The sequence below is a fragment of the Melospiza georgiana genome, chromosome 1 (assembly GCF_028018845.1).
Source record: "Melospiza georgiana isolate bMelGeo1 chromosome 1, bMelGeo1.pri, whole genome shotgun sequence".
NCBI classification, from domain to species: domain Eukaryota; kingdom Metazoa; phylum Chordata; class Aves; order Passeriformes; family Passerellidae; genus Melospiza; species Melospiza georgiana.
The window spans coordinates 130,222,138-130,249,077 of NC_080430.1; the positions used below are offsets into that span (position 1 = coordinate 130,222,138).

Consider the following 26,940-nt stretch of genomic DNA (forward strand, 5'->3'; position numbering starts at 1 on the left):
CCAACTCCACAACGGAAAGCTCTCACTACATTCAGAGTTCTGCAGCAGAGCTAATAAATTCCAAGCAGCAGGGCTTGTTCACACCAGGGGTTACCATGACTCAACAAATCAATAATCAACGGCTTCAACTCACACAGAACTGACAAGGCTGAAAATTTTTAATCACATTTCAGGAGATTAGTCTGGTTTTGCAAATCGTGCAAGACTTGACTACAGCTGTGTCACAAGCCATATTTTGGACTGCATATTCTCCCTCAGTTTTTTTCAGTATTTCAGGAAGAAAATAAACTGTATTTGGCACAGAGTGCACTGTATTAGTACAACAGGCATACAGCCAGCATCAGCCAATTTCCTGATCTGTTCCACTTCTTCTCATCATCCTACTTATAGCTCTTCAGATCTGCTTCTCTTCCTGCATCACCCCATAAAGGTAAGCGATCCAGAGAGTCAAAGATACATTATGGCCTCTTATCACCAAAGAGCCATAACTTTGCCATGATGATTCAGGAATCTTGCCCAAACAGTACTGCAAGAGACAAGTTAAAGAGTAAGAACCAGAAATGCATATGGATTAGTGTCAGCAGAAACATTAAACAGGATACTATATGAAGGCAAGAGCTCAAAGTGCTCAATTTCCAGATTTAAAAAACAAAAATAAGTTTACTCTAATTGAGTTCACCTTTTTTTTTTGTGCATAAGCTCAGGGTAAGGGGAGTATCATTACACACTGTAGTGTTAAGACTTAAAAAGAGCTTTTTGTACAGATGATGTTAAGCAACATTACAGTTATTACATATCTCATATCTCTCTTCAGTCTAGACAGCCTAGTTTCATTCCAGCAGAGTTTTCTCATCACCTTGGCAACTTCAATAAAAGGCTGTTTATTGCATGGGAAGAGAAACAGGGTGTTTCCCAGGCAAACTGTAAAGGAACTTTGGGATACAGTTACCTTGTAAAGTGTGAAACTTCAATTTTTCTTCTATAAATGTAAAATAGAAAGCTTATAATGAATCTCATACAAAGGAGTTTCTGTGGTTTATAAAACATATGTAATTTTTTAAATCCAGATTTTGCAAGTTTTAAAGAGAAAAAAATTATTCAACTAAGTAATTATTAATATAGCAACTTAACAGTCTGAAATTTGGTCAGCTTATACAACAACAGTTAAAAAAACAGAGCAAAACTATAAATATTTACAGATGTCTGAAAATCCTGCTGAATTTCTTTCTGGATAAAAGAAAAATAATTCATTGTATTGTAAGAAGTATAATGTAGACATTAAGAATAATCAGTTGAAATAATCAAAATCTGGTCCATTGCTTAAGGTCACTTTATTAAATTTGTTTAAATAAAAATTTTTAAAAAGGACAACATAAGGACAATAATTTTTGTAACTTTTTTTTTTTTTTTTTTGCTTTGACAAGTATTAACCGATTTTATCCCTTTTTTGTAGTAACAGTACCAAGGAATAGAACTGGAATTACAGATATTCTCCACCAAGTTATCTGCTTGTATCAAAAGGGTCAAACTCCACTGCAATATGCAGTGTTGGGCCAGTATAATCAGACAAATGACAAAAAATATTACAGGGAAAAATTCTCATAACTACTCAAAACAGATGATGACTTGAGAAGTCAGAGGATGAACAAACTTGGAAGAAAAGTCATGTTTCTGGAACCACATGCTGTCTTACCAAAGTCCATCAAATTTGTACAGTGTATTATTTCAATAGTGACATTTTTCTTTCATTGTGGCATTTTGTACATGTGAAAACAATTATTTCACTACTGCCACAATATGCTTCTTCCTCTCTGGCACTAGGGGCACGGATCCTGGCTTGCTGTGCTTACGACGATTCAGTTCCCTAGGAACAAAACAGAAAAATGAAACTCAGTAGTCAGCACAAATGTTTAAGAAATACTGTCTTCCTCCTCAAGCTACTAATGAAGTCATCCTACAAAGACAGCCTAAAAAGTTAAGAATTGCTCTGTTTCTAAGAATTGCTCTGTTTCTAATAACCAAAAGCCATATACTCCTTTGGGAAGAAGGACCATCACTTTTGAAAGTAATTTTAAAGTTGGCTAATTTAGAAAGGTTTCAAATGAGCCTTTCTTTGGGAGCTCAGCTTGGTTTCATGTCAACACGATCAGCTGCTCAAGTTTGTGGAGTTTTTAGCTAATAAAGATGACTAAGACCCACCACTTTACTGTTAATTCAATGGCAACAGCAGAGTAAGCCACCTTCTACTCCTAGAAATTCCAACATGGCAATGATCCAGGAGGTATAAAACACTCATCCTGGAATCTGGCATTATCAAAAAAGGCAAAACCAGAAACCCACAAAAAGCCATACAATACCCAAAAAACCCTCCCCACACACCCTGTAACAGCCCATCCTATCTCCACTGCAATGGGGCACCATGTCATGCTTAACTCAGCACTGTGGCTCTTCCCAGCACGGCATCTGTTGCCATGTCTTCACTGTGCTTCTGGGAAGCAGCCAGCCCTCACTGCCACTGGCACTCATCGGCGTTTGCCTTAGCATCACTCCAGTAGCTCATGATCCCTCCCTGAGATGCTCAAAGGAGCTCTATCACTCCCACGGGCCACAGCAGCACTGCAGGGATGGTTTTATTTAGAGGAAGAGAAAGTGAAGGCAAGGAGGAGCACGCACTTGCGGCGCCGAGCCTCCCTCATGATGCGCTGCTCCTTGATCTGGCAGTAGATGCTCTTGGGCAGGTGCCGGTGCTGAGCTATGCGCCGGATCTGCGGGTGGAACTGGAACTTCTCCTTCAGCTTCTGATTGTAATTCATGGCTGCCTTTTCTCGGGGCGCAAGCTGCAGGGAAAGTAACACAGACAAGCATGTTATAAAGGAACAGGGATTTAACTGTCAATCTCCTCTACAAAACAAAATTTTAGCTTTTCATTCAAATGGCTTCTTTCTAGTAAATTCCCCCAGAATACGGGTAGGTAAGTATTAAAAACCCTAAAATTCCAACAATATCCCAATGCTCAAACACAAAACATTATCATTTTAAAGCTGAGTGGAGTAACCAAATTTAATTCCAGAGAATTAGATTTTAATGTGCTGTAGAGTGAAAAATGAGAACATAAATAGCTGATTAATCTTTCCCAACCTCAGATGACAACCAACTTTCCCTGTAAAACAAAGATTTTCAGGCATTTAAATCACTAGCCAGGGTAATTAAAAATGCTGTAGAGGAACTGCCCTCATGAACAGCTTTACAGAAAGCTCTTCAGGTGGCCTGAATCTTACCCAGCACCCTGATCCCTTGGGAAGCACAAAGCATGGATCAGATTTCAAGTACTAGCTTCACTATATAGCACACAGAGAGCTCCAACTTTCATCAAGCAGCTAAAAAAGTCTTGGTATCACAACCACAGGAAATGCAGGTGAGCTGGTATTGCCATAAAAGACTATTTTTCAATTCATGTTTAAAATTCTGTCCAAGCCACCACCAACAACACCAAAAGTAAGAAACATGTTCTCTTGACAGTCAATCTACAGAAGATTTTTTTTTCAACTAGGCTTTTTCCCTTTGGTCCGAATGTCTATTTATCAAAAAGAAAAATATGTGTTTCCTGTGGTTTTGTTTAAAGCATGAATTGCTTCATGAGCAACCTCTATGTATTTTGGATTTACTTGGATCTTTGGGAATTTCAGCTGCATTTCAGTCTAGTGAGTTTTCATATAAAATCTGTTAATATAAATTTAATATGATTTTAATCCCATCTGCTTTTTCCTACCCTCCTGCCCAAACTATGTAACTCCAATATTTCAGACATTTTAAAAACCCTTCACATTTTCCATTAAACCATGGCACCAGTCTTTTGCCATCCCACATTTGTGTCACAGTGCTATCTCCACCTAAAACATTAAAAGTAAAACAATAGTTCATGCAACTTCTATTTATTCAGCTTTGCAAATGACTCGGTGTCACTAACTTCTCACTTTCCAGAAAAGACAAACTGATTCTTAAAAAAAAAAAAAAAAAAAAGCAGTAACAAAACCAACAACTTTATTACACACACAATTGGAAATTTCACTTACAACATAATGAGACACATGATTTCCCTCCCCTTGAAATCAGCAATTGGCCATTTATTCACCACTCTGGAGATCACTTTTGTGTGTGACTTGTGGTAGAATTTTTCATGAATTCTGAATAAATAATTATCACACTCAGATTTTGGTCCAGAATACCATAAATGGTCTGAAAACAAGTATTGATAGAAATTACCCCAAAGGAGCTTCTGATTTGGGACATTAAGGAAACCAGGTACCAGATACAGAGTTGCTCATGGCTCAAAAAGTTCTATTCAAACATCAGAAATACATGATGCTCTTGACCTGTTTCTCCACACCCTCTTGTTCATAAAATCCAAATCCTTCTGCTTTACTTACACTCATTGTGGCCTCTGAAATTGAAATTGAGTATATTTTACAGTCTTAGCCCACTAAAGTTACCCTCCCCCTTTTACTGAAATTCCTCCTTGTGAGCCAGCCTGTGAATAGCTGGTTCACTCTCAGTAAATCCCAGGTGTTCCCACTTTGCGGAAAACTGCCAACATAATCCAAATTAAAGAGCTTTATTTTAATTAAATGCAATGATTTTTCTTTAATTTTAGAAGAGCAAATTGCTGCCTATTTAGTATAACCTTGATGATTCTACAGACAAGAGGTGATTCTTTAAATTAAAGATACATCCAGGACATCTTATTTAAAAAAATAATATAGATTAAGAGGTGGTGGAGCCTGACTCCATTTTTATAGGTAATGTGGTATAGAGAAAGGGACACAGCTGGTGACTTCCACCTAACTACCAGATGCCAGCAGCCAATACACTAACTGTGCCAAGTGCACCCTCATCCACAGGATGGGAAAAGAAAATGTTGCAGTAATGACAAGTTTCCTTCATGAGAGGTAGCAGATAGCTAAGAAAGCACATTGCAATAATGCACTGAATTCCAGCTTTCTCTTGTAAGTCACTTTACAAAGTTCAGTGTGAACAGCTCAAGAGAACTGTGTTACCTCCCATTCTGTTTTGGGCTGGAGAAGATGCACAGGAGGATTAGAGATTTTATTTATAGGGACTAGAACACTCTCCAATTCAATATATGTAATAAATTAGGATTTATGTGACATCATGAGGGGGAGACATACTTAAAGGTGACATATGACTGTTTTTTCCTATGTTCAAATAATGAATGTGCAATTTCTTTCCTACACGAGAAAAATGAAGAGTATGTGGCAGAAACATAACTGATTTGTGTCCCTTACACAGGAGGACTTCACAGCAAATACTTAGGGTGAAAAAAGGGAGAAAGAACTCTTAAAAGCAACCAAGTTGTCAGCAATAGGAAAATGCCTCTTCGAGTAAACTGCCCGTGCCTCTTCTCCTCCCTCTTGATGACACAGACTGCTTATTTTTCCATCTAAGCAGAAGGAAAGTAAGCATTTTTGCAGAGCCCTGATTAGAAGCTAAAACCACCCTTAAAAAATTCTTCTCTTCAAGAGGGCTGTATTTAAAACTCCACACTATTAAGACTTCTGTAATTCAGCATGAGAATATGAAATGAATGTTTATCTGTCCTCTTCAGGTTGCCCTTCTAGGATAGGGCAGGCAAGAGCACAGATGCAATATATTTTTAGAATCCAGATATATCCCAGCAATTTTCTACACTATAGCTTGTCTTATTTTATTTTTCTATTGCTCTGTGGAAAACACCTTCTAAATTTATAGCCATGAAGTTCATTATTCATTCTTTCCTGGACCAAAATTTTTGATCTCTTTACATCTAAATGGATGACAAAAGCAAAAAACCAGAAAGGTAATGTAGGGCAATGTAGATGTTAAGAGCATAAAATCACAGCTACAGGGCTGAAGTTGCAGGTGCACTGAATCACAAACTGAAAATCACTATGAAAAGAATGCCATGACCCACAGTGTCTGGTACTGCTTGTTATCAGCATTATCTCAGAAAATGGAGCCACATACTAGAAACAGACTGAAAGGATAAACAATTGCTTAAGACAGTTTTGATGTGCTCCTGCTAATGCACTTTGCTAGATCAAAACCAAGACTTCTAACAGCACTTTCTCCTCTCTCTACTAGCCCATACTCAAAATCTGCTATTTCTGCATTTTTTAAGGAAGCAGTAAACCTATGCTCCACTCCTGTTCACTCATTCATCAATAGTTTCACTACAATTCTAAGCATCCTAATCCACTGCTCTGTACTAATTCACAAAAGTAACAGAGACAAAATTTTGCAGCTGCTACTCACAGAAGTTAAGTTACTAAGAATTCACACTCTGAGAAGTACAGGTATAGCTTCTTTTTTAATGTGGTAGACTGAAGAGCAATACAGCTTCTACAAGTTTTACTGATGGTTCATTACTTTCAGTACAATTTGGAGAAACCCAGTCTATCCCTTTCTTTCTATCAATTACATTAATTGTACACTATTAACTGAAATCCACTATATTACTGCTGCTTTTTCAGCCTTTCCACTCAGACCAGGCTCTATCTTCCTCCTCAAAAGTCAAAATCATTTTCCTTTTCATAAATCCCAAACTTCTTCAAAAGCACAGGTTAAAAAAGCATCAAACATACATAACAAGCCATATATTATGTATTTGAACAGTCTAGAGTGTCTGAAGTCTTAACAGTCTTTTGCTTCTGGGCATGCTGAGATGTTCACTGCTTTAAAAATAACACCTGGTACATCCTATTATTAATAATACATATTAATCAATTAATAGAAATTTATTAAAAGCTAAATGTAGAAAATTATTTTGAAGCAACCTCTGCAGTAGCTCCAACACAGATATTTGGGTTTTGTTACCCCTATGTAAAACCTGTGCTGACTTAATTGTCAGTGGAGTAGAGACACAAGATGCCTCTGGCTCCTCCAGAAACTTTTCTTCTTTCTTTCATGTTTCACTGACTTTGAGTAATGAGTGCAGTGCCAAATACATTAAAACCCAAAAGAAACATGCACGTCAGAACTGATGACTGCTTGGGTACAGCTCAGAAAGTACAACTTTCCAACTGGATAAATGTTCACCAGCCACAACATGAGTATCATATATTCACTATAACTTCCTTTGAACTCAGCAATGTAAAAAACAACTAAGTACTCACCAAAGGAAAAAAAAAAGTTTGATTACTATATTTCTTTCTCAGTCAGGATGTTGATTTCTATCCACCCCCAGCACAAAAAATATCCATCTTAAAATACAATGTATTCCAAAATTTTAGCATTATATCAGAAATACAGTGACCTTTGGATGAGTCATTCAATCAAATCTTCTCAGCAAAGAAAAACAGCAGACCAAGCAACTAAGCATTTAAGACATATTTTGACACTTCTGACAGAATTACTGAATGTTCAGCTCTGAATATTCAAAACATTCAAAAAATAGCCACAGACTGTGGAATGACTGGACACTTATAAAATAAGCAAGCATATGTCTGTGAAGATAAGAACACCAACACTCTAAAAAAGAAGCAGATACTAAAAAAACATCAGTGGAACCTGCTAAATAGCCATTAACAGTTGCATTCTTAAGAATCACAGGAACTACCAGGCTGGATCAAACAGGGATTTGCACTGAATCCAAGCAACATTCCCAAGATATATCCAAGAGCATGATAAGCCATGAGGACTCCTGAGTCCTATTAGCTACAATTGCTCTCTAAACATCTGAAAAATAAAACTTCATAGTGCTTCTAAAAAAATTTTAAACAACTATAGCCACTTCAGACAGCTTCAAATTCTGTGTCTTGCTAAATTCACGGCTTCAACAACACCATGCTTGAACACATTATCACATAAGATACAGAGGTGTGAAATGTTCTTTTCTCATTATAATGTAATTCTTCACAAATTCTTCTCTGTTTTGTGAAGTGAGAGCAATTTTTCTATGCCCCTTTTAAGTTCTTCCCGTATTTCTAAATAGTTTTGCCTCTTAAGATGACTTTTTGATGTTGCAAGGTGTTTTCTCTAAGATAGGATCATAAATTATGGGAGGATTTTCACTTCTGACAGTAAAAAAAAAAAACCAAAAAACCCAAAAAAAAAAAAAAAAACACACAGGAAAAAAATCCTCCCAAGGATTATTTAAAAAACAGGGGAAAAAAATCAAATAATAAACCACATGTCCCTTGACCTGTGTCATAGATAGCTATTGATTTGGTTCTCTTGGGAGCCAACAGCCCAAGTGGTGTGACAGAAATACACACCCTCACAGACATTACAAAAACTTCATTGGAGTGATCCCACAAGAGCAGAACCATATTGTGGGTGCAGCCCCCAAGGGGCACATCAAGCATCAACACTGTACTCACAAGGGAAAACAGCAAAGGCTGTTTTCTGTAGGACTCCTGCCAGGTCAAGGAACACAAGAGTATTAACGTGCAGACCATATCCAATAGCCAGTAGTCACAACTAAGTACTGTCTTTTTTTAGGCCCATCCATGGCCAGTTTTCGCTGACGCAAATACTACAGAAAAGAGCAGAATGTCATTTACCAGTCTGTGTTCTGAACACTTCAACAACAGCTAAGCTGTCCTTTTGGTATGCAACATTTCTGCAATGTAGGAGTAGCTGTGCTTGCCTATTACTTCCCAGAGTCAATTATCCTTACTCTTTCATAACAAAAGGAGCCAATGCCATCTAGTAGTCAGTGCAGTGAACTTTTTGTTCACATCTGAAAATATCGGGAACGCTTCTACACAAAAATTATATTTGTGACATTCTTTTTACCCACTTGTCCTTCACACGAAGGGCTCAGAGTAGAGATGAACGTCAAAAATACCAGACAATTCTGTTACAGAGCAGCATTTTAGAGAAACATCATGATCTCTTGCTAAAAATACAGTGAGCAAATGGAGAAAGCGTCAGTTAATATAACAAAATTAGGTGAAAAGGGTGTTGCCATGGGCATATGGACATAACAGAAGGAACACAGACAATGTTTCTATCCAACACTGCACTATCTAAACAAATTCAACATGAACGTTAAATCCAAAAGTAAAGTCTCAAAATAAGCAACTATGGAACTGATAATTAAGTCTTTGACCAAAGTACCAATGGGAAAATACCAATAATCAATGCAGAAGAGCAGGAGGAAAAAAAAAGAAAAAAAGTATCCATTAAAAAATTAAAATAAAAAAATTCAACATAAACAATCATTTGTAATCAGAATTACTGCAGAGACCACAAAGCTGTGCAGTTTTTTTATCTACTGCTCTGTAGCAAAACTGGGAATACTAACAGGACTTCCCAGTACCTATGGCGGGCGATGGCTAAAGATATACATGTTATTTTAACTGTGCTACTCCACATCCAGTGCTTCAGAGAGCACAGCAGTCCATCAATTATCCTGTGTCCAGAGTAGCCCAAAGTACTCCTCCACTCCCTCCACCTGCCACCTCTCCCAGCTCTGTTTCACTTCCCTCCTACAGATAATTCACGTTGATGGAGCTTCAGGTAATCACAAGCAGTCCTAGACATCAGTATGCAAGAGATCCAGCATCTCAGCTGTACCACATTATTCCCCGAGTCACAGCTTCCCTTTCCTCTCCCCACAACCTTTCACAAGACCAAGCAGAAACTCCCCCAGACATTATCTGACAGCTCTGCTGATGGGCTAAGAAAAGGCAATGTAAGCACCTCCAAAATACCATAACAATATAAAGCTACATAAAGGGATTACTCCCAGCACACAAAGTGCCAAATTCATTCTCCCAAGTCACTCAGTACTTTGACTCATCTGTGCAGATGAATCTATGCAATTGGTAACTGAAAGGGAACATTTGGGCTTTGTCTGTACACAAACATTTGAACAAGTATAACAGAGAAGTCATCTCTAATGAGGCTGGTTATCGTTCACACTAGGAACACCCCAACCACTGAATTAAGCAGACTTCAGATAGCACCCTAGTTTGCCCACTAGGTATCTGAGAGCTACAAAGGTTAACAAAAATCTCGGTGTCAAACTACACATCAGTGCAAAGAGCCTACTTTACAATACACATGCTTATCACAGCATGACTTTTTTTAAACAAACTGCATGAATGAATACAAACTAATCACATTCCAGTCAAAATCTTTAAAAGTAGTGACTCTAAACTTCAACAGAATTATCTAAGTATGGCTAAACACAATTTATTACCTTTTTCCCAGTGGTAAAGGATGAATTCTAACCATTAGCACACACGTAAAAAAATCAATTCTAGTTTAGATAGAACTGATGATTATTGTTAACATTAAACAAGACCAAAAGAAGTCATCCTGTGTAGCAATAATGAGGCATCTAATTTCCTTCTTATTATTATAAACTGCAGTAAATGCAAAGAGCTGTACTGCACGTGTCAATCTACAAATTAAACACAAATGTCATAATTTTACAGCTTCCCTTCATAAACAAGTTTTAAAAGTTGAAACGGCTAACTGGTTGTAATAATAACAAAACCCCCAAACATCTTGTGATAACAAAAAGCAAAATGCAACTCTTACCACTCCCAGTTTTTCAGAGGCATTAGCTTTCCACAGGCGAATATTCATCTCATCTGAGCCACACAGAATGTATTTGTTATCTGAAGTCCATTTTACAGTGATGACGTGCTGCATTCGTTTGGTATGATAAACCTCCCTAGAGCAGAGACACATTTTTACATTATCTATCATCACTTTTCTCACCATTACCTTTCAAATAGCAGAGAGCATTCTGTTCAAGGCAAAATATTTTTGTATTTTCTTGCTGTTGTTTTTAAATAAATCTAACCTTTTTAAACACTGCTGATCTTACCTTTTTATAGAAAGAGATTCAAAAGAAGTGTGATAGATTGATAAAGGACTACCTAGGATAAGATGCTTTTTAAATAAGTGCTTTCACAGAAATCATAGTAATGAGTTAAATAATAACTCTTTTTGCAAATCATGCTAAGGGTATACAGTATGAAATGCATACTGTTCCTGAAGTAATTTTGATTAATATGCTTTTACATTGAGAGTATTACAGAATGGGAATGCAGAAAAATAGGTGCCAAAGAATCTGACACCACACAGCAACGAAACACCTCCCAGCTGTCCATTTATGATATGGCAATGGATTTGCTACTCTTCATTGTGATTTCCCTCCTTTACCCAAAAATGGACTCCATTTCTTTTTTAGTTTCTCCTAAAAGCAGAAACTAAAATCAGTCTCATGCTCAACAAGTGCTGTTGAAAAATGTTTCTGAATGCTGCATTTAAACCAATATTTAAGTTAAACTTTTGTCTAAACTTTTGTTAAATTTTTGTCTAATATTTTGAAGTATGTATCAAACAAGTTTATTCTTTTATTTCTGCTATAAAAATAAAGGACTAAATACACTTTTTTGGGAATTCTAGTTATTTATTAGCATTCTGAATTAGCATTCTGAAAAGAAGGAAGAAGTAAGGTCTATTTATTGCCTACCAATAGTCATTCCTTTGATGCATCAGTCATGCACTACAGCTTATTCTCCTTCCTCCATTCAGTTATTTTTGCAAGGAAAACACAAGTAATAATGTAAAAGAAACACAGAAACAACACCTATTCAAGTGGTGTGGAGAAACTTGACTGGGGTTGAGCTGAAATGGTTGCAAGAAAAGTAATCAATATATCAGAATAAATAAGCTTGAATAAGCTTAATCACCTCTTTTCATTCACCAGCAAGCAATACTCTACAAGAACAACTATGTGGAAGACTGAGCACAACTACCATCAGAAAACATGAATACTCACATCAGCTTTTCACTGTTTAATGGCATGTGTGCACATCTGCACCTTCACAAGAACCTCTATGTTTTACTTTCCTTCTACCACATGACTCAGTAACAAAGCTTTTCTTCACCCACCTTTGGGGAACTAAGTAATTTTGCTTTTCATACGTTGAATTTGCAGCATTTGCCTACCCTGTGGCTGTCATCACAAGGTATTAAATGTCATTTTTCAGGGACAGGAAAAACTGAAAACATGGCCAAATAACCTGAATCTGTCATTTAGAAGTTTGCACAGAAATGCAGTTCTGTTTGTTAAGCATTTACTAAATTTAATCAACTTCATAAAAATCTTATTTCTTAGGGCTAAACAATTTCACTATTTGAATTTCGATTTAAAAATAAAATAGAAAGCAACTGCAGTTAGGAGTTTTTCAGACTGGGAGGACATCAGAAGTAAAAACTAGAATAGCACCAGGATCCTTATTTACAGGTATTCCTAAATGCCCTCTCACTTTTCCATGCAGGATCAGATCTTCTATTTAGAGACTTTCTCCATTCTGTGAGATTAATATGAACTGTGCAATTCTAAAGAAGCCCAGCTTCTAAAAAATTTTAAGTGTACCAGAACACTCTAATCGGCTTACATGAGGCAAAATTTTTCATTTGTAAAGCTTCTCCTCACTAGATTTATGGCTACAACACAAAAGGGGGAAAAGTGTGGACAAAGAAAAGCTCCTTCCACAGACCTTGGCAACAATGTGCTAAAATGTGAAATAAAGCCTTTACCTGTTGTGCTATGGGGTCTGAAAATTTCTCCTCAGTGATCTGTGTTAACTTTACATATCACCACTTCTGTGAACATTCTTAATTCATACAAAGAAGCTGCTAACCATATTTTTTAGTAATGCAAGTCAGAAAAAAAACCCCAAACCTAAAAAGAAACTGCACCATCTAATTACATTTAAAGTATTATTGCAAGACAAAAAGAACATGAAAACTATCAGTAGATTAGATATAGAGGGAATGTAAATAGCCCCTCCCACTATTTAATGCAGCATAGGAGCACAAACAGTTACACAGCATGCACAATTTCATCAACCAATAATAAAAATATACTCATTCACCAAACCAGTATTTCAACATTTTCAACCTCAAACCACCTAGAACTTGACTCAGTAACAACATTCTGGAAGGACAAGGTTGGAGGGAGGAAGTCAAGCAGAAGTAAAAGTTAAGAATAAAGAAAAAGGAGGAAGAACTGACAAGAAAGAATAATGAAGGCAGGTTTATGAAGATCAAATGATACCAGAAAGATCAGATAACTTGCCCCAGTTTTCATGAAACTGAACGAAAACCAAAAAAATAATGGAGACACAGTAGATTCAATCTGAACTCCAGCAAAATATTTAATATACTGACTTATGAAACCTTACATGAAAAACAAACTCCATGTGAATTGTATTCAAAGCGCTCTATTACAAATCAAAACCAGGTTAACAAAATATGAACAAAAGGTAGTAAGGGCACTGAAACAGATCACAAAAGGGTCCCAAACTGATCCTCAGGAATTCATACAACAATCTATTTTACATAATGCCTTCAGCAATCATCCACACAGGATGAAGACAATCCCTAGGAAAGCAAATGCTACAATGCTGCAATACACTGCAAACTTAAGTGGTGACAGAAACAGAACAAAGCAACCTAAAAACATTAAAGATGCATCAACAGGGAAATCAAATGGGATTCACCATGGTAAAATACAAATGACATGAGCACAGTAATCCACTCTAATTTTAATTCCATATTGTGGAAGTACTGCTACTTGTTAAGTAGTTCTGCTCTTGCTCCATACTCCAGACTTAAGTCAGCTACACAGCCTGTCAGTTTCAAGCTACCAACAGAATAAGATTTCAACACTCACAGGAAGGAAATGCCCCAACGAAGATGTTAATGAATGAATCAGTAATTTTGAGGATTTGGGAGGAAGTCACTGGAATGAAGAGAGAGAAAGGTGTAAAACTACTCACCTGCTGTGACCTTTGTCTACAGGAAAAATGCGGATGGACTTGTCAAAGCTGGCAGACACAAATTCTTTCCCAGTGGGTGAATAATCCACATCAAGGACAGCAGACACGTGATCCATGTGCACCATCACAGGTGATTCAAGAAAGCGCATATCAAAAGTATATAAGCTTTAAAATAAATACATCAGTAGCTTAGCATCAGAACAAGTCCTAAGTAAACAGTACATTTTACATAAACCACACTTAAGGGTAGAGCCATATTGCAGAGGAAACTCCTTAAAACAGCTCATAACATGTGAAAAGAAAGAAAATGGCATTGTTTAGGGTTTGAAAGAAGCTTGTTAATCAAAGGATCTAGTTATCAGATCAGGTTTCTTGCTCCCTATCAGAGGACAGATAGGCTCCACCTCATCATCTGTCCATGGGTCAGATTGCAGGCATCACACTGGCCTCCTTTACTCCATCCTCCCATGTAAGTATGCACCCTGAACTTGTAAAAGCACCTCTCAATCATTACAGCAAGCCCATCAGTTCTGAAAGGTTTCCTAATATTGCCATGCTGTGAACTCCTAGTAATTCAGAGTCTACTGTAAAGTTCCATTTGGTCAGCATCCTTTGTTACTGCCTAATTATCTTAGGCAGAAAAGTGCAAGGAAAGCTTGGTGTAGCAAGTCTAGGAATGCAGGGAAAGCTTGGTCCTTACCCGTGGAGATGCTAGTTCAGCAGAGCACACTATCCATAGAAAAACATGGAAGGCAGGTGTTTTATGTTAAAAGTAAACATCCAGCTGCTGGACCACAGCTGGTTTCCTCTAAGGACTTGAAAGCTCAGATAAAGCCTACCTCTACTCCCTCAGAATAAAGAAGCGAGGCATAATCAATATGCAGATCATCAAATAAGCATATGTGCTTTATAGACAATGCATTTATTGGAACCTGATTAAGATATACTATTTAGTAGGACTGTTATGTTAAAAATTTAATTCAACAGTTTTCTCACCTTCCTTTCTGCAGATGAATGCATAACTGAAATTAAATATATCTTACTGAACACTATAATGGTGATTATTGCTTTTTCCTTCTAAATTCCCCAAGTATGCAGCATCTTATTCAAAATTGCTATTCCATATAACCAGCAAATACTTGCATATGCATTGTTGATGTGTGCATTTGCCTTTGCATACTAAACGCTTCAAGCTGCAAGAGAACAGTTGTCCCTGACAGCAACAGCTATAACTTTTAGTTTAGCAAGAGGAAGAAAAAAAAATTGAAAAAAACCCAAACCAGCCAAAAACCAAATTCATAAACAAAAACTTCAAACTTATAAACAAACAGATTAGGTAGTCTAATAGTTTTACCATAACATAAATACAAGAAAAACAGCACATTGAATATAACACCATTTTCAAGGTCTGAGCCAGATTCCATTTCCTTAGAAAAACAGCCTTAAGATAAGTAATAAAATTCCTATGTTCTAGAAGAAAACAGTGATCTATTGTTAGATCACTGACTTCCTGGAAAAAAGGATATGGAGCATATTTGCAATGGCCTAGTTTTGAAGAGACAGCTTTTTCAATATCAGATTAGCTGTTCACATGAATAGTATTGTTCAAAAGTAAAAAACTGCTCCGAGACATTGAAAGGATAAGTACTGCAGTCTCCAGAACTGTCTCACAAAAGATTAATTTATTTTTTTTTTAAGAAATGTTCTCATGAAAATAGCTGATCAGTACAATGTATCAAGCTTCACAAGAGCTGGCAAGAAAATAAACATTTATATTGCCTCAGACTGGACCAATAGTACTTATTTTCCAGGGCCCATCTCAAGTTATACTTGCATTCAGCTGCATTTATTCTAAGTTACACTGCTTTTTACCCCCCAGGTTCTGAGATACACAGAGGCAGTCTACTATCAACTCATATTTCTTGAAATCAGTATTCCTGTAATTCTCTAGGTTATAAAGCAATTCAAATTTAGAGTTTGAGTAGTCTTTTAAAAATTTATTTTAGCACAATCATAAATAACCAAGATACAGATGAAAAATATAACCTGTCCAGGATTATCAAAAATCAAGGTTACACTTACTTGTAATCTTCATTGGCTGCAGTAAAAATGAAAGCTTCCATAGGGTTCCAACATAGTGTGTTTGTCCTCATGTTCAAGATAACCTGAAATATATTTACACATTGCTACCTTGTTAAAGGCAGTAAAATACTCACTGCAGTTCAAAACTTCCTACATACCCCTGAAAACAAGGACTTAGTAGATAGATAACTATGGCAGAGAAATAGCACATGACAGAATGTTTCCTCAGCAGTGTTAGAAGTGAAACCCAAGAACCTCTTGTCCCTCATTACATGCTTCTGCTTTGGGCTACACAACAATTAAATTTTCCTCTGTAAATCACCTTAGAATCAAATTATTCTAAGTGGTCATTTAACATGGCAACCGGTTAGTGGTCAACCAGTAAATCTGGAACTTCTAAAAAATTTCATTTCTCTGTCCTATTTACAGGAACCTTTAGTTAATCTATAGACACACCTGATTAAATGGTTATTTCAAGGGACATAGTCATTAATTGAAGCTGTGAACCAACATTTGCAAAGCAATTGTAACATGTTTATGTTCTCCCAGTAATTACGCCTTCATTATTTTATGTCGAAAATTGCAGTTCACCAATTCTCCTGGCCAGCTACCATTTTCTGTGGATGTGCCAAGCAAGGCACACAGAAGTTACTGTGTTGTCAGGTACTCAGCACTCTCCCTGTACCAGCAGTGAATCATCTCACACATTTGTAAGATTTGCTTGCTGCTTGTAAGCATATGGCCAACAAAGAGGCCAGCTGGCCCTGAAGTGGGAGGAAGGCAGCTGATAACAGATTAATAAAACCCTTCTGCTTTCTAACTGCAGACTAGACAAGAGGCACTAGCAAGCTGTGTGTTGGATGTCCCCACCTTGGAGGACAGCTGGGCCCCTGTGGGACAAGGCAAGGCAGGGACAAATTTGACACATCAGACACTGCAGCTTTGGCTTCTGCCGAGTCTGAGAGGAATTTCCAACCATTTATTTGAAAATAAGAGCTATACAGTATGCCTGACACAAAGTGGATGTGTAATTACAGAGCAACTGATTAACAAACTGAACAACTCTATAAACAGGATTTTCTACAATGCTCCAGGCCAGCTATAATCCTACTTAAAAATCCTGAAATTTGTTGAACGGTATGGCATTCAAATCTCATTTTTATTCTTGGCTTACTACACTGAACACCATAAATTTACACACCTATTTCAGAATATAGTTGTACAATTATAACCTTTACAGTAATGAACACAGTCTCAAAACAAGGTAAGTGATGATTTTACTGAACATCCCTCCAAAAGATTGCAATGAATGTGTGTCTTTTCCTGTAATTCTCATTCTCCCTAAATCCTCCTTCCCTAGGTGACACCATCCTGTTCATTACAAAGTCTGTGCTGCAGAACACTGCTTAATTTCAGGAACTGCATGCAACCAGAAGGGAATGCAACCATCAGATCTCTAAAGTGATCTCTAGTTAAAAAGGAGACACTGAGATGTCCTCTGTTTACACTAATGTGAGAACTAGAATTTGCTCAGATTTCAGCATTCTTCTAGTTACAAAACTTGCACAAAACTGGGAAGTTAATAATCAAGGACTGTTCTTTATTCCTTTCTGGTACAAGTTCACCGGCCACTGCAAAATGAGCATACAATTAATGCTAGCCCACCATATCTGTAAGTACTTTAGGTCGTTTTACAAAATAACCTCAATATTGCTAAAATCCAGCTCTTTCAAACGCAGTCAAGTCCTGTCATGCTCTGAATCTCTATTTTACACCAAAATTTACAAGCCTTCAGTTGATTTCAGCAGTGGCTTTTGGAAGTAAAATAGTGCCTAAGAAATGAGATTGACTCTACAGTTCTAGCATTAGGTTTAGTAACAAGTATGTAAGGCAACCTGGCTGGAAGTGATTTAAGTTGCTGTAAATACATTAATAATGGCATTTCAGAACAATCTAAACCCATGCCAGAGCCATTTTTAACTGCTATTTTTAATCTATTGTACATCTTCTTAGAAAATGGATAAGTTTAAGTCCCCATTAAGACAAGTCAAAATTGTGAAGTACCTGACGACTTGGTTCTCTGGGTTTAATTATTTTAACTGTGAACAGTTGCTTACAAAGAATGTCAGTCTGGAAATGCTGACATTATTTTAATACAGAAACATTACCCAAATAATTAACCTGTCTTCCTTTACTATCAGCAAGGTTTTTGGTTGAGATGAACACCTAAGAATGTAATAAGCAAGAGAAAACACAGCTCCTGTCAGCTGCTAAAATGCTAAAGTCTATCTTTACAACCCCCTAAGCTTTCCTGATCCCACAGGTTGCACAAGAATGACTTTTAAAGCGTACCAATTCCTATCAAAACATTTTCCTCTTGTCTCTCAAGAGAATTGCTTTCATTCATCTTTCCCAGCTTTTTTTAGACTAGCTCTTCTTTTGAACCTAGGTAGCATCTCACTATCTCATCCCTCCCTTTTAAACTAAAGGCTTTGAAACCTACACTCAGGACAAATGGGCAACAGAGCTACACAATGTGAAAATTGTGTGAATAGGAATGCATGTGTGATGTACTCCTATTTCCACTCATGAAGGGACTGCCACTGAGTTCCAACTGCTCTGCTGATCAAATCCCAGGAATGCAGCAGCGCCAGAAACCAGTGCCTATACATAAGTATGGTAACATTAATAAGCAAAACCAATCTCTTAGGAGTTGCAAAGCTCTTAGCTCTCAATGCAGAAATGGACATTTCACCTCCTTTCCACAGGAGAATTATCCCTATCCCAGGAGGAAACGCAGTACTGTGTCCATGGAAGCAAGGAAGTCCTAACCTAAGTGCATAATTCCTACAGCAGGAAATGCATCTCAGCATGCTGCTTACATGAGATACACAGACACAAACATGTGCACAGTCTACAGTCATTCTATATGCACACATATGTACAGTGTAAGCTAAATATATATATTTAGCATATATACATATGTAAAATTCTCATAGATTCAAACTTAGTTCACAAAGGACTCAACTGCATCCTTTGCTGTAGCTCAACAGCACTGGCTGGGCTCATTTCAATATTCAGGTCTTTAGCTGGCATCACTGACAAGTTTTTATAAGCACTGCCTCAGTGGCCCAAATGAAACTTCACTAAAAATTATTGGGGCGCAGGGAGAGAAAGAAACACTGCTATGGCAACAACTTTCTTTTTTATAACTAAGTACCATTTTAATGTTGTAGTGTGTATCAGCTCAATGACACTGCAGACAGTATGTAACACTGAGTGCATACTCACAAGCCAGAATATTGCATTTCAAGAAGAATATTGTTAAAATAGATCTGGAGCTTAGAACTACTGAACTTGATTGAGGTTTGATAGGTGTGTATGAATTACCAGCCTCTTATCTAAATAAATACAAATATTTTGTTAAATAGGAATCTTTAGGTCATCGGTATGTTCCACATATAAATATTATTTTGATTACACTGCAAAGGATTTCTGAATGTTTATGGTGGATGTATAGGGAAGGGTTTATTTCTCTTTGAAGGAAAAAAACCTTTTCAAATACAGAGCAAGGCTCTCCAGTGGTGAAGTTAACTTGTTTCCTTCTGGTAAGGAAGAGGAAAAAAAAAATCACACATACATAGACAGAATGCAATACAGGAACATAAAGTTCTTATTGTGAAATTGCTGTCAGGTCAGGCACTTGATCAAGAATTACAACAGAGTGAGCATGACAGCCTGTCTGAATGCAGAAAAAGGCCCTTCTAACTCTGCTTTGTTTAAATCCCAACATTAATTCAAACTCAGAAGACTCAGACAATGAAAACTCAGTTAACTCAGATTTCAGACCTTCCCATTCTCTACTGTCACCAACAGTTACATGCTATTAATATATTCAGTATGATTATTAGCGTCAGTAATTAATCTTAAAAAGAAAAATATTACCTTCTTTAATGGAGTTGATTTTCTCATATCATACAGCACAATATTTCTGTCAGAAGCACAGCTTCCCAAAAGGTAAGTCTGAAAAAAAACCCAAAAACCCAAAACCAGTGTATATAGTCTTTTGAACACTTCTAGAGTGGGTTAACAGCTTACAATCAGATACCTAAGCTATTTCACAAAGCTGGTCATGCGCTTCTTTTTCAGTCAAGGAAATACCTTCATCAATTTTTCTGTGCAGCTAATTACCCAGCACAAACATTTTAAATAGCTTTTCCTGTAAGATCCAGAATCCATGCAGTGCCCTCTACTTTAAAACTAACAGACAATTCCTCATAAACACTTTTTCTACGAGCACAGCCCAGTCAAGGGGTATAACAGAAGTGCTGTAAAAGATCAAATGCAATTGTTTTGCCATAGGAAGGGCGAGAAGTCTCAGTCACAGGGAGTAGAATACTGAAACAGATGAACTGGCAGCTCCACAGCCACTTAACTGCTGCACTGCATGACTGAGTTACCAGGTATGTTGTTGTTGTGGGCAGACTGCTCTGCTTTTGTTTCTCCTCTCCCACACCAGCAGAGAAAAAAGATAGGAAGATAAAATTGTATGGTACTACATTCCAAAATAATATAACCATCAAAATCTATATATGCATCTCCTTATATATTCCTTTAAAACATAAAATCTAAATTTGGAAGAAAAAAATCAAGATGGTATAAACAGAGTTTGTTCTTGTTCAAGAAAAATACTAATTTCTAATATATTACACAATCATTACCTCAATGGGATTAAATTTTACACTGCTTATGCTATCAAAACCCCAAGTCAGAGAACACTTGGGGCTTGTCCTTTGTTCATCCCAAATGTCCACTTGATGGCCACAGGTAGCAAAAACAGGCTCCTTCCAGTGGTGATCAATTCCTGTATACACTGTCTTTAAGGGAAAATAACAAAAAACAAAGCAAAAATGTTAAAACCCAACTGTATGCATAAATACTCAATTATGTTCTGTTAGAAAAAAAAAAATCAACAAATCTTTGCATTTGGAGTCTCACATGGTTTTTCTCATTTATATTACTGAAAATTAAGTCACCATTGCTACTAGAAACTAAGCCTTACCAGATGTACCCCTGCCAGTAGGCAAGCTTTCTTTTCCATTTAAGGTGCATGTATGCATCTTTTGGTAATTTACAGTGGAGTTGGCACTAAAGTCATATTTACAAAATCCTGGCTGATTTTAAAGCAAATGAAAAATTTGAGAGTGCAACTGTATTTTCAGTAGGGACTTGAATGGATTTCACAGACATTTCATTAACTAAAGACTTTCAAACCATCAATTTGAAAAAAGCATATAATGTTTTTCTTAACAGAAGCTTATCATAAATTCAAAGTGCCAAAATATCTATTTTTAGACTGCTTTTGTCAATAAGGAAGATGTAAAGTTAGTATTTTGTATTGAATGTCTGCGAGATTGGTATGAAAAGTAATGCAGACTAAGCACTGACAATACCCATCTGAAGAGACTACAGAGAAATGTGACCCATTTGCAGGAAAGGGATAATTAGCACAGACAGAGCTAAGCAGTCTCTGGTGGCATCAGGAGTCCTTTCTGGTTACATGTAAAGTAAGCACAATAAAAACATGAAGATACTTTAAAAATGCCATAATAAAATTCGATGCCAGCAAATTACAACCCATTATGATGATAGGTGATATCAAATTATTGCTCTCTCCTTCAAAAGCCAGATAAGATATGATTCAAACTAAATTCAAAAGAAGAGGTGTGGGAAAATCAAAACTCAGATTTATTACCTTTCCAAGAATTGTATGAATAGGTTCTTCTTCTTCTCCATATTCTGGGCTCTCCATTTTCCACTGTTTTATGGTTTTGTCATCACCAACCTGGAAATATTGGAAAAGTTTTATGTAAATATATTCCCTTTTATTTTGCTAGATGTGCTTTGCAATTAAATATAGGCATCCTCTCAAAAAATATTCTGTGATATACACAAATGCTTCCTCCTGCCTGTTCATTGTTCCATTTCATACCTCCAAGCAACAGATTAGCTCTCCTGGTCATAACATGTCATTCAAACATGTACATGGTCTGGCTGCAGTGAACATTCTTCACAGCAGCCCACATGGCACTGTGGTTTTGATGAAAAAAACATCAGGGCTGAAAAACATATTTGGGCTGAAACAGCCCTGATACAGCCCCAAGCCTTGGCTGTGCATTTCCCCTGCTCCCACTCTGTCTCCATGACCCCTGCCTCACCCACCAGCCACAGGCTTGGGTGGGCAGCAGACTGGGAGGGGACACGGGCATGACAGATGTCCTGACCTGGCCAAAGGAGCATTCCATAGCCCAGAACAACACTCTGCAATAAAAGCTGCAGTACTGGGAGCAGGAAGAGGAGGTGGGGGCTGGCTCCACAGTGGCTGCAGCTCAGAGATTGTCTGGGGACCTGTCGGCCTCTGAGAGCAGGCGATGGATTCCCAGCTTGTCACTTGTTTCCCACCACCACCTATCCTTCACCTATTCCACTGTCCCATCTTGATCCACAAGGCTTTTCCAGTTTCCAGTATAGATAGCTAAATAGGAAAAAGGTGAGCTGGAATGATGGCTATTTTGTAAGGCCGAATTTTGTGGTTTTTCATCACCCTAAAGTGCAAATTATCTTCTGGAAGTCACTTTGAGCCTGTAATCAGTTAAAAGGCACTTTCCACCTCATTTGCTCTGGTTGCCTGCCCCAAATTTTGTTCTACCTCTTGCACTAATGCCAGCACAAGCTTTTGCAGGGCTGTGCAGTGACCTGGATCAAGAAAATAGGCCTAAAAAATGTTAGCTTTACAAGTTTATCCTCCCCTCCATGACTGCACTACTACTATTTCTTTCCCTCTCTCAATTTTCAGGCAGACATTGTCAAAAGGGGAGTAACTAACTCAGAGTCACTTAGGACTTTTTACTGTGACTTTTCCTATATCCTAACTACTGTCCCTGTGACCTAGTCCATACCTTAGAAAAAATAAATATACTGTAGTGAAAATGGCTCTTCTATGACCAGTTTAAACAAAGCACAACTTCAGGACACTTCCTGTTTTCAAAAACAGTTCTTGTTGTGTTATCTCAGAACTGTTTTAATGCCAACAGGAAGACATACTATTTCCAAGCAGTTTACATGCAAGTGAATCTGTTGTGTATGAATTAATAAAGCTTTATTCACCTGGAATGGTCTTAACTTAATCAGATTACTTTTAATCATAGTATATGCAAATGGTTAATGGTTACTTTTTTACATGGTATATGTGTATGCAAACGGTTACTTTTTAACTTTTTTACATCTTGCAATAAACATAATCCATTTACTACTTAAAAAAAAAAAAAAAACTAGTTTACTGGAGTTTTAATTACATGACCATCTGTTAGCTCTTTGCTGGTATTTATCCCTTCCATGCTCTTGAATGATATCCATATCCCAGCATCAGAAAACACTTCATCCTAAACAGAACTGTCGGGTTCACCGACACATTTAATAAGTGTATTCATACAATATTTAAATGTTCTATGGCAGAGAGCAAGCTTCTCAGCAGAAAACAGATGGTGAGCAGGTACTCTGTGCTGCTGCACTGCTGAGGAGCCCCATAATACTCACAGTGAAGAATGATGTGCCACAGAAACGGGCACACATGCCTCGAACAAAGCCTTCGTGGGCTTGTATCGTGCGGATACACTGTCGTCTGGTCAAGTTCCAAATCTTAACCTGATAAATACAAAAAGCAAATATTCTGTAAGCTTTCCACAGCTGCAGTTCAGTCTTCAAATACAAGAGACCACACATGTTGTAATGAAATGGCAGAGTTGGCTTGGACACCAGTCAGATTTTATCATGTTAAAAACCAATTATTTCTTTCTTGAAAAAAAATTTTAAAAGTGAGGCTCTTTTGTTCCTACCCTCCCCCCTGACCAAAGCTGTTTACTTTCTGCATTTTGTACTCCCATGTTTTTGAACTAGAATTCTTGCTAAAAAACAGCAGCAGTTATAAAATTAGCAAAAAAATACCCTTTTAAAGACAAAAACACAAAGAAATTTGGAATCAACAGAATTTTTTCTGTCCAGCTGCTGTACTACATTGTCTATAAATGTCCACCTCTCACAGAGGTTTCTGTTTAAAAGCTTTTGGGCTCATTTAAAACCAACAACAAAGAAATGGAGCTTGCTTTTTATATTTTTATGTATTTACAGCACCCAGTACTTTACTTGCTCTATCAGTGGATAAGAAATTTGCATTAGAACTTTCACAGAAATTTGTTCCCCTTCTCTCTGAAAAGGTTAACCCCCCCTTATAATACTGCATGACATGAGCACTTTCTATAAAAAGCAGAAAGCAACCAACTGCCTAGAAGACCTTCAAACTGCCCTTCATACTTTTAAAGTATTCAAGTACTATCAAATGAGCAATGTAAGGGTGAGAAAGACAGGTAATCCAGAAAAGACAGGTAGTTTTTCCTGCCACTAGTTCCACTAGTCCTTGATTGCTATTTAAAATAGTTATGTAAAACAATAAAATATATATATACATAGGGTCAGCCTTTTTTAGGCAATATGAAACCCTGCTATTCCAAAAAAATTTTTGGTTGTATGCCCCTTCACCCTAGCTAATCTGGCAGTTGAACTTCTTTAGGGGGAGCAGTCCTAACATGTACTGGGTTTGCATGGCCAGGTTTTGGTAGTGGGAGTCTACAGGGGTGGTTTCTGTGAGAAGCTGCTGGAATCTTCCTCCATGTCCAGCAGAGCCAATGCCAGCCAGCTCCCACACAGACCCACCCCTGGCCAAGGCCAAGCTAATAAGAAATGGTGGCAACAACTCTGTGGTAACACATTTTAAAAGGATCAAAAGCAACTGCACTCAGAGAAGAGAGGAGCAACAATACAGGAGAGGAATAACTCTGCAGACACCAAGGTGAGGGAAGAAGGAGGAGGAAGAACTGAGGTTCCTCTGAGCCTGCTGTGAAGACCATGGTGAGGCAGCAGTGCCCCCGGTGCCCATGGAGGAGGTTCCTGGGAGTGCAGAGATCCACCTGCACCTGTGGAGAAGACCGAGGCCAGATGCACCCAAAGCAGTCTGTGATCCACGGCAAGCCCTAGCTGGAGCAGGCTCCTGGCAGGGCCCTCAGGACCCATGGACAGAGGAGCCCACACTGGAGCAGGCTTCCCAGGACTTGTGACCCTGTGGGGACCCACCCTGGAGCAGCCTCCTCTTGAAGGACTACACAATGTGGAACAGTCACCCACACAGCAGCTACTTATGAAAAGCTGCAGCCTGTGGAAAGGACTCCCACTGCAGAAGGACATGGAGGGGAGGGACCCATGGTGGAGCAGCAGAGCACCTCCTCTCCCTGAGTAGAGGCAGGAACAACGTGTATTGAACTGACTGCAACCCCCTTCCCCCATTTCCTTGTGCTGATGGGGAGGAGAAGGGAGAGCCTGGGAAGGAAGGAGGGAGGGTGGGGGGAAGGTAATTTTAAGGTCTTATTTTACTTCTCATTATTCTGTTCTGAGTTTGTTAATAATAAATTCAATTATTAACCCCAAGTTCAGTCTGTTTTGTCCCTGGAGGTAATAGGTGGGTGATCTCTCCCTGTCATTATCTCGACCCATGAACCTTGCTCACTACAATCTGTCTCCCCTGTACAGTGGCAGAGTTACAGAGCAGCAAAACTGTGTGAGGATAGAGGTAACATGCTGAAGAGAGGCAGAAAAGTAAGGTGTGGCAAAACCAACGAAACAAGCCAACAAAACACAAAAGAGAAAAAAGATGTGTGTTTGTTGTGGTTTGCAAGCTTACCTCTCCATCACAGGCTCCAGACAGCACAGTAGACAAACTTTTTGGATGTTTGGCCATGCAATTAACGCCATCTCTGTGGCCATCAAGTGAACTAAGAAAGGGTTTTGCAAACACACGTTCTAGCTTTGTGGCATTCAGAGCTCTTGTGTACTCTCGTGCAACCTCAAATGGATGCAATGCAGGGTCATAGTTCCTTGGAACTGCAACAGAAAGAACGCACATTAGAAACCCATGCTGGAGCAGGTCCAGAGGAGAGATGAGCAGAGGGATGAGCAGATGGACTACCTCTCCCATGAGGAAGGGCTGGAAGAGCTGGGGTTGTTCAGCCTGGAGAAGAGATGGCTCAGGGCAAACCCCACTGTGGCCTCTCAGTACTTAAAGGGGGCTGTGAGAAAGATGGCAACAGACCTTTTAGATGGTCTGTTATGATATGACAATGAGTAACAGTTTTAAACTTAAAGAGGATAAATTTAGACTAGATAGTAGTAATAAGTTTTTTACAATGAAATGGCACATGGCCCTTTAAGGTTCTGAGCAGTCTGATCTAGCTGAAGATGTCCCTGTTCTCCACAGGGCAGGGTGTGGGACTGTTCACCACAGGGACTTATCTAGTCCAACCTTCCAACCTACGAAACTCTATTATTCGGTGTGTAAAATCAACACAATTTTTGGCAGTTTTAATAATGAATGTGCAAGAAGCGGAACTCGATGCACCAGGAATGAAACAGCATTAAGTGCAAAAAACTGCAAAGGGTAACCTAGGAAATATCAAGAACAATCTCGGGGTACCAAATCAGCGATTAAACCCCCAGCCTCGCACTCCTGCTCTGAGCAGGCTCTGGAAGCCCCAGGCTCTGCCGCGCCGATGGGAGGCCGCGGCACGGCAAGGCAAATTCAGCTCCGCAGAGGCCCCGCACGGGAATGCCCCCCTGGGAGCGGCACCCACGGGGAGAGCTCCCGGTGCCCGTAAGGAGGGAAGCCCAAAGCTCTTGCCCGAGCTCTCCGACTCTCGCTGCTAGCGGGCAGCGGCGGAGGGGACGGGACCGGAGCGGAGCGCGGACGACGGGCGCTCGAACGCCTTCCTGGGCCGCCGGCCTCATCCCTTCCGGGCGGGCCGTGCCGAGGGCCGGTGCCGGAGCCGCACTCACCGCGCTGCAGGTCCAGCTTGGTCTCCCTCACGTAGTCATCGGGGTTGCGGCTCAGCACCTTCACCCGCATCGCGCCGCGCCGGCACCGCTGCGCACGTGACCGGATGCGCCG

General features: G+C 38.6%; 1 protein-coding gene across 1 annotated transcript; it reads right to left on the minus strand.

Annotated features, from left to right (window-relative positions):
• Positions 1 to 1,312: 1,312 nt before the first annotated feature.
• Positions 1,313 to 26,935, minus strand: DCAF13 (DDB1 and CUL4 associated factor 13). The gene is made up of 11 exons (XM_058020510.1): positions 26,829 to 26,935; positions 25,681 to 25,880; positions 23,487 to 23,594; positions 21,646 to 21,735; positions 20,612 to 20,767; positions 19,836 to 19,913; positions 15,891 to 15,973; positions 13,809 to 13,973; positions 10,549 to 10,684; positions 2,674 to 2,837; positions 1,313 to 1,864 (listed from the first exon to the last, which is right to left on the minus strand). The coding sequence occupies exons 1-11, from the start codon at positions 26,896 to 26,898 to the stop codon at positions 1,777 to 1,779; spliced, it is 1,338 nt and encodes a 445-aa protein (XP_057876493.1). The 5' UTR covers positions 26,899 to 26,935; the 3' UTR covers positions 1,313 to 1,776.
• Between the last annotated feature and the right edge of the window lie 5 nt (positions 26,936 to 26,940).